Below are 8,544 nucleotides of genomic sequence, written 5' to 3'. Positions count from 1 at the left end.
CACCTTCGAACGGCACACAGTGATAACGTCACAGGTGGGGAGTCCGACTGTCCGGACATTATAGGACATCTTGAGCCATTTTTCTCCCATTCATCTACTCTTCCTTTTGTGCTACTCCTCTGACTTCTATCCCCACCGCACGGCCCCTTTAAATTCTGCAGCTGTTCCCAGGTCTGCTCTTTATTAGCGCTCGTTATATTTGCTCTATGGAAAATGTTCAGATCCGTCGTTATCAGCAGAGGACGTCGCTCTCAGCAGATATTACGGCCAGGCACAGGAGCCGCAGCTATATGGGGCCATTGTGCATTAGGTAGCCATCATGTGTTACAGGCAGGATATGGCGGCAGACAGGAATTATATGGCAGCACTCACTCCGGAGCCAAAGGATCACAACTACAGGTGACAGCTCCTATGGCCCCCCATTACATTCCGATACCTGACTTCTCCAGACTCCAGCCTTGTCAATGGGAATAAAGGTCTGGTATTCAGGGGTCTGGGAAAGCTGAGTGATAGTGGCGGTAATGTATGGTGATCACCCAGCCTTTCCACAAAGGGAAAAGCCAAGGAACAGGACCAGATTTGAGGCTTTATATTTACCAGGGATTTTCATTCGCACCAAAATTCCCTGAAATAAGTCTTACAGTTTTAAAAATGCAAAAATTTTATTCCAGGGAAAAAAATAAAATAAAATAAATCCAAAAACAATTCACAGAAATCTTGTAAAATCCACAGATCGGTGATCGCAGGGCGAGCAAAACCGCTACATGGCGTCATGTTCTCCCACCGATGGAAAACGAGGTGGCCGCCATCACAGAGGAAGAAGAAACATCCGGCGTCCACCAATCACGTCAATGAAACGTGGGCGCCGATTGGTTGCAATATTCGATGGCTCAGTAGGTAAAGGATACAGGTTCACTTAAAGGGAAATCAAGTAAATTTGGTTGGACGCCACTTTAAGGGTCAAAAGACTCGTCGTCCGATTCTTTGTCACTGACACATAATATCTGTATAATGTCAAGTTCTGCCGCTTTATGACAGTTTGTTTCAGATGCGACAATAATACGATACACAAAGATGTCCGACCCCAATGACTTCTGTACGACAGGTCAGAAAAATGTAGGCGGTTTCCCTTTAAGACTTAAAGAGACTAATCCACTTCTAGGTCAAAGCTCAACGAACGTAAAAAGAAACAGTTCTGAAACTAAGTTGGCTCATTTCAGATCTTCACCATTATCAAGTTGTCTGCTTGATGTCACTGAATGCTGATAATCGCTCTGAACCCCGACACACAGCTGATGTGTTTGTTACAATGTGTCAGCCTGGGGAACCCTGGAAACAACAACTGGTTGGGCATTTTGGTAAAATGTATCAGCGCAGGTAAAATCCTGGAGATTTCAGCTCACAGAGGACACAGCAGTGACAGCAAGCAGAGATCTTGAAGTCTAGAAAGCTGCAGATTCATTTATGCTGATACAACTGATCTTTATTTACAGAAGATGGGACACCGGCCCTTTAAAAGTGAAGTCCTCCTGAGAACGGGGACAAATTGAGAGCTCTGCGAACAGCGATTATGGCACCGGGACGTAATACTGCTACCAGAAGTACTGACCCGCCAGCTGTTCTCTCTGCTATCAGCCTAAAGTAAAAAGTAATAAAAACAGATTGACCCTTATATACAGCCCGGAGGAGGGGGCACAATCTAAGCTACACGTGATGCCCTCCTGCTAGTGTTGGACATGATGTGCCAGGGTCGGCTGCAGGGGCTGGTTTAGTAATAAATTATTGCCCCCCCCCCATTACTTAAAAGGTAAAATGAAGAAGTATTTGTAACAAATAAAATGGTGGCGCCCCCATGTGGCCTGCAGGGGATGTGGCTGTCTGAGTGCTGCGGTACAACATGGCGGCAGCTCAGTCGTACATGTCCTCAAACACCCTCTGCCCAATCCCTATGTACGCCTCCTTCTCCTGGGGGGTCATCTGCGCCACCAGCTCAGGGCGCTGGCTGACCTCGCTGTACAGGTAGGGCCGCCCGCCAACGGTCAGCGTGGGGTCAGCAGATACCTCCTCAAACTCATCATCTTCGTCATCCTCCACCTCCATCAGGCGGGAGGCCGCGCTCACAGGGTGCCGGGTGGCGGGACTGTCCTGGTCCGATTCGCTGGTGTCGCTGTCTGAATCGCTACCTCCTCCCGCGTTTCCGCTCGCCGCGGACGATATTCCCGCCGCGCCGCCTGCTGCGCTCTTTTTCTCGTGAATGAGCAGAGCTTGCATCACCTCCTCGTTCTCATCCGCCATGGTGCGGCCATCTTCCTGGAAAGACTCTGAGTCCAGACCTGGAGGAAGACAGAAGGTTAGGAGAATCAGGGTGACGCTTACAGGGGTCCCCACCCAACGCTGCACACAATAGGGGGGACAGATCCTATGTGGCAGCGTCCAGTCTCCTGTAGGGGAATCTTCTCGGGCTGAAGCTTCTTCCACATTTCTGCTGTCAGCGAATGACATTATTGACATCCCCCGGAGGAGCGCCTGGCCTAGCTGCGTGCAGCGCTCCCCTCACCCACCGCTCACCGTCTTTGGCGTCGCGGGGTTCGCTGTAGGCGCCGCCCTGCACGGTGCTCTCCCGCAGCCAGATGGGCCTCTCCTTCACGGGTTTGCTCTCGGTGGGCGCTCGCTCCTCCTGCTCCTCCAGGCTGATGACCACGTCCTGCGTGTACAGGTCTTCATACGACGGACCTCTGGTCCAGGCTTCTCTATGAGGACCGGAGGCTCCATCCCTCGAGGCCGCGGCCTTGTCCTTGCTGCAAAACACAGAGGATTGATATGGAGACACATAATGATACAATCAGCTGCGCCGGAGACAGCGGAGCTCCACCATCGATGCAGCAGCGAGATGAAGTCTCTGGGGGGGCGAGTAAATTACCGCCTCCTCCGCCTGCACAGCATACAGAGAAGAGCGGCTCCACGCACAGTAATCAGCGGCTCTAAGTGCAAAGTTTTTAGGATCTGACAGTTTTTGGAGCAACAGATATAAGAGAGGAAGAGAATAAAGAAAGGGAGAGAAAAAAAGGAGAAGAGGAGGAGGCGACAGCAAAGACTGAGCCCAACGTAAAGAGAACGACAAGGAAAAACGGGAACCAGAAAGAGAAGACACCGCACAAACAGGACACACAGACACTAACACAGGCTGTATACGTGCTTAATACTCATAGAACCGTAGAGTTGGAAGGGACCTCCTGGGCCATCTGGTCCAACCCCCTGCTCACAGCAGGATTCGCTAAATCATCCCAGTCAGATGTCTGTCCAGCCTCTGTTTGAAGACTTCTATTGAAGGAGAACTCACCACTTCTCGTGGCAGCCTGTTCCACTCATTGATCACTCTAACTGTCAAAAAGTTTTTTCTAACATCTAATCTGTGTCTCCTCCCATTCAGTTTCATCCCATTGCTTCTAGTCTTTCCTTGTGCAAATGAGAATAAAGTTGATCCTTCTACAATGTGACAGCCCTTTAGATATTTGTAGACAGCTATTAAGTCTCCTCTCAGTCTTCTCTTCTGAAGCTAAACATTCCCAAATCCTGCAACCTTTCCTCATAACACAGGGTTTGCAGACCGGTCACCATTCTGGTCGCTCTTTTCTGAACTTCCTCCAGTTTGTTGATGTCTTTTTTAAAATGTGGTGCCCAAAACTGGACACAATATTCCAGATGAGGTCTGACCAAAGAGGAGTAGAGGGAAATAATGACTTCACGTGATCTAGACTGTATGCTTCTGTTATAGGGAGCTGCACTCACTATTCTGCTGGTGCAGTCACTGTGTACACACATTACATTACTGATCCCGAGTTACATCCTGTATTATACTCCAGAGCTGCACTCACTATTCTGCTGGTGCAGTCACTGTGTATATACATTACATTACTGATCCTGAGTTACATCCTGTATTATACTCCAGAGCTGCACTCACTATTCTGCTGGTGCAGTCACTGTGTACATACATTACATTACTGATCCTGAGTTACATCCTGTATTATACTCCAGAGCTGCACTCACTATTCTGCTGGTGCAGTCACTGTGTATGTACATTACTTTATTGATCCTGAGTTACAGCCTGTATTATACTCCAGAGCTGCACTCACTATTCTGCTGGTGCAGTCACTGTGTACATACATTACATTACTGATCCTGAGTTACATCCTGTATTATACCCCAGAGCTGCGCTCACTATTCTGCTGGTGCAGTCACTTTGTATGTACATTACTGATCCTGAGTTACATCCTGTATTATACTCCAGAGCTGCCCTCACTATTCTGCTGGTGCAGTCACTGTGCACATACATTACATTACTGATCCTGAGATACATCCTGTATTATACCCCAGAGCTGCACTCACTATTCTGCTGGTGCAGTCACTGTGTACATACATGACTGATCCTGAGTTACATCCTGTATTATACTCCAGAGCTGCACTCACTATTCTGCTGGTGCAGTCACTGTGTATGTACATTACATTATTGATCCTGAGTTACAGCCTGTATTATACTCCAGAGCTGCACTCACTATTCTGCTGGTGCAGTCACTGTGTACATACATTACTGATCCTGAGTTACATCCTGTATTATACTCCAGAGCTGCACTCACTATTCTACTGGTGCAGTCACTGTGTACATACATTACTGATCCCGAGTTACATCCTGTATTATACTCCAGAGCTGCACTCACTATTCTGCTGGTGCAGTCACTGTGTACATACATTACATTACTGATCCTGAGTTACATCCTGCATTATACCCCAGAGCTGCACTCACTACTCTCTGTCATCAGCCATCACAGACTGAGGATAGGCAGACAGTACTGGATGTAACGTCTGGCTGCGCAGGGACTGAGGCTCAGGCACCTTTGTCTGAGGGCTGGGATTTCGGTGGGCTCGGGCTCCAGGATCTCGTAGGCCAGGTTGATGTCTTCGGTCTCTCGGAGCAGGATGTAGATCCGTTCTATCTGATGATTAAATCGGGCAACCAGGGTCCGAGCGTCCTTCTTGGGTGTCGCAGACTCATCCTCCTCCACCTCCGTCTGGCAGAATGTGCACCGGAAAGTACCTGAAATACAAAGACAGTCAGGAAGGTCTCATCACAGGCAGGACACCAGCACAGAGACGCCGACCATAACCAGGGAACCGGCTCAGATCGTCTCAAAATAATTGTATCTATTCAGCACAGAGAATGCCTTCACCCCATTCCTGCACTGCCAAGTACAGAATCAACAGCCTGTATTATACTCCAGAGCTGCACTCACATTCCACGGCCTTACGGATTTAATCTCTCAGCATTCACAGCTTGTATACTGTCTGCACAAAGCTAATCCTGGTGATAAGTGACACGATCCCGTACAGACTGACGCAGAAACAAACCAACATCTCGAAATATAGGTGCTCAGTCAGTGTCTGTAAACATGCAGACTAGCGAGTGCAGCTCTGGAGAATAATACAGGATGTAACTCAGGATCAGTAATGTAATCTATGTACACAGTGACTGCACCAGCAGAATAGTGAGTGCAGCTCTGGAGTATAATACAGGAGGTAACTCAGGATCAGTAATGTATGTACACAGTGACCGCACCAGCAGAATAGTGAGTGCAGCTCTGGAGTATAATACAGGATGTAACTCAGGATCAGTAATGTAATGTATGTATACAGTGACTGCACCAGCAGAATAGTGAGTGCAGCTCTGGAGTATAATACAGGAGGTAACTCAGGATCAGTAATGTATGTACACAGTGACCGCACCAGCAGAATAGTGAGTGCAGCTCTGGAGTATAATACAGGATGTAACTCAGGATCAGTAATGTAATCTATGTACACAGTGACTGCACCAGCAGAATAGTGAGTGCAGCTCTGGAGTATAATACAGGAGGTAACTCAGGATCAGTAATGTATGTACACAGTGACCGCACCAGCAGAATAGTGAGTGCAGCTCTGGAGTATAATACAGGAGGTAACTCAGGATCAGTAATGTAATGTATGTATACAGTGACTGCACCAGCAGAATAGTGAGTGCAGCTCTGGGGTATAATACAGGATGTAACTCAGGATCAGTAATGTAATGTATGTATACAGTGACTGCACCAGCAGAATAGTGAGTGCAGCTCTGGAGAATAATACAGGATGTAACTCAGGATCAGTAATGTAATGTATGTACACAGTGACTGCACCAGCAGAATAGTGAGTGCAGCGCTGGAGTATAATACAGGATGTAACTCAGGATCAGTAATGTAATGTATGTACACAGTGACTGCACCAGCAGAATAGTGAGTGCAGCTCTGGGGTATAATACAGGATGTAACTCAGGATCAGTAATGTATGTACACAGTGACCGCACCAGCAGAATAGTGAGTGCAGCTCTGGAGTATAATACAGGAGGTAACTCAGGATCAGTAATGTAATGTATGTATACAGTGACTGCACCAGCAGAATAGTGAGTGCAGCGCTGGAGTATAATACAGGATGTAACTCAGGATCAGTAATGTAATGTATGTACACAGTGACTGCACCAGCAGAATAGTGAGTGCAGCTCTGGAGTATAATACAGGAGGTAACTCAGGATCAGTAATGTAATGTATGTACACAATGACTGCACCAGCAGAATAGTGAGTGCAGCTCTGGAGTATAATACAGGAGGTAACTCAGGATCAGTAATGTAATGTATGTATACAGTGACTGCACCAGCAGAATAGTGAGTGCAGCGCTGGAGTATAATACAGGATGTAACTCAGGATCAGTAATATAATGTATGCACACAGTGACTGCACCAGCAGAATAGTGAGTGCAGCTCTGGGGTATAATACAGGATGTAACTCAGGATCAGTAATATAATGTATGTACTCAGTGACTGCACCAGCAGAATAGTGAGTGCAGCTCTGGGGTATAATACAGGATATAACTCCGGATCAGTAATGTAATGTATGCACACAGTGATTGCACCAGCAGAATAGTGAGTGCAGCTCTGGGGTATAATACAGGATGTAACTCAGGATCAGTAATGTATGTACACAGTGACTCCACCAGCAGAATAGTGAGTGCAGCTCTGGAGTATAATACAGGATGTAACTCAGGATCAGTAATGTATGTACACAGTGACTGCACCAGCAGAATAGTGAGTGCAGCTCTGGAGTATAATACAGGATGTAACTCAGGATCAGTAATGTAATGTATGTACACAGTGACTGCACCAGCAGAATAGTGAGTGCAGCTCTGCTCATTCTGGTAATTGTGGGTGCGGTCGACACTGATCCTGCTGTGTGTTCCTGAGCTCCACAGAATCAACACCTCTCCACCCAGGGACCTGATCTCTCTCTTACCAAGGGAGGAGTGGGTTTCCTGGGACGAGTGAAGGAGCCAAGTCCCAGGCTTCTGTTTCCCGGTCCAGGCCGGTGGGGAACGAAAGAAACCAGCAACCGGCCTGCACATCAGAGGACTCGGGGGCGAGACCCTCCACCAGGAGTTGCAGCAATGTGGCTCCTACTCCCCCCAGGTCTGCAGAGACCCAGAGAAGCCATAAGGCTTCCAACATGGAGGAGAAGCCTGCTAGCAGCATGCAAGATGGCGGTCCTTCCGGAGGAAAGCTGAGTGCTCACGGAGGTAAGGCCGCCCTCGCTGAGGAAAGTTGGGGGCTGCAGAAACCAAAGGAGTCTGTGTCCACCTATGCCTCCCGGGTTATGAGCCACCTCCGTGAGTATGAAGAGGCGAGTAAGACCATCAGGAGGCTCCGGGAGGAGCTGCGCTGCACAAGTGCCAAAGCTGCAGGTTCCTCCAGACCCAGGAAGACCCAACTCCAAACGGAGGTAAAGCAAATAAAGCTGGATATTAAGGAGCTGGAGGTGAGGAAAGCGTTCCTAAGAGAGAAGAGTGGACCATTTAAAGAAAAACTAATAAATGAGGACAGATTTAGAGAAATGGCTGATAACAGAGAGCAAAGGCAGAAGGGGCTGCAGCCTGAGAGCCAGGTGGATGATGATGATGACCAGCAGAAAGCCCCACCTGGCAGCCTGCAAAGTCACCCGCAGGCCACGTGCAGAGAGCTCCCTGCTGGACAGGTGACACTGGCATCTGGTCGCAGTTCTGCTGGCTCTGGGGAAGACAGTGACAGCAGCGGCCAGGGAGGGGCTCTAATGGCGGAGATAAAGCTCCTGGAGTCCCCAGTGTGCCTTCAGAACTTCCATCTTGGTGGCGATTTACCACAGGAGGCACCTGGGGGCCAGAAGAAAAAGACCAAAGACCACCAAGCCAAAGCTACAGAAGTGGTGAGTTATGTATATGCCCCCCTCCCTATACCCCCTGAGTCAGCTGCAGGGTCAGCTCGCTGTATAAGCCCCGTTGTCCAGCCCAGCCCCTGCTGTGGATCCGGTGCAAAGACGCGGGGAGAGTACAGAGCACGGTAGTGAGGCGCAGACCTCTGTCTCTGCTTGTAGTAGCGGGGACGTAGCAGCGGGTGCATCAGCAGAGTGGCTGGACAGTGAGGGCGGCCCGGCGGCGGGTATACGGTTAGGCCACGAT

The 8,544-nt window shown here is 48.7% G+C and overlaps 1 protein-coding gene across 2 annotated transcripts in view; it reads right to left on the bottom strand.

The window, feature by feature from the left end:
- Window positions 1–643: 643 nt before the first annotated feature.
- The window catches only part of GTF2E1 (general transcription factor IIE subunit 1), a 34,657-nt gene continuing 26,756 nt past the window's right edge, over window positions 644–8,544 (bottom strand). For both annotated transcript variants that reach the window (XM_073576983.1, XM_073576984.1), the window contains exons 3-5: window positions 4,891–5,092; window positions 2,569–2,798; window positions 644–2,333 (exon numbers count right to left, since the gene is read on the bottom strand). In XM_073576983.1, coding sequence (XP_073433084.1) covers window positions 1,909–2,333; window positions 2,569–2,798; window positions 4,891–5,092 — 857 coding nt within the window. In that variant the 3' untranslated portion in view covers window positions 644–1,908. The remainder of the gene's footprint in view (window positions 2,334–2,568; window positions 2,799–4,890; window positions 5,093–8,544) is intronic.

This window comes from Dendrobates tinctorius, unplaced genomic scaffold, assembly GCF_039654945.1.
Source record: "Dendrobates tinctorius isolate UK_male_01 unplaced genomic scaffold, ASM3965494v1 ptg000054l, whole genome shotgun sequence".
In the NCBI taxonomy this organism is placed as follows: domain Eukaryota; kingdom Metazoa; phylum Chordata; class Amphibia; order Anura; family Dendrobatidae; genus Dendrobates; species Dendrobates tinctorius.
The sequence above is the reverse complement of the archived record's forward strand: the minus strand, read 5'-3'. Positions and strand labels throughout refer to the sequence as shown.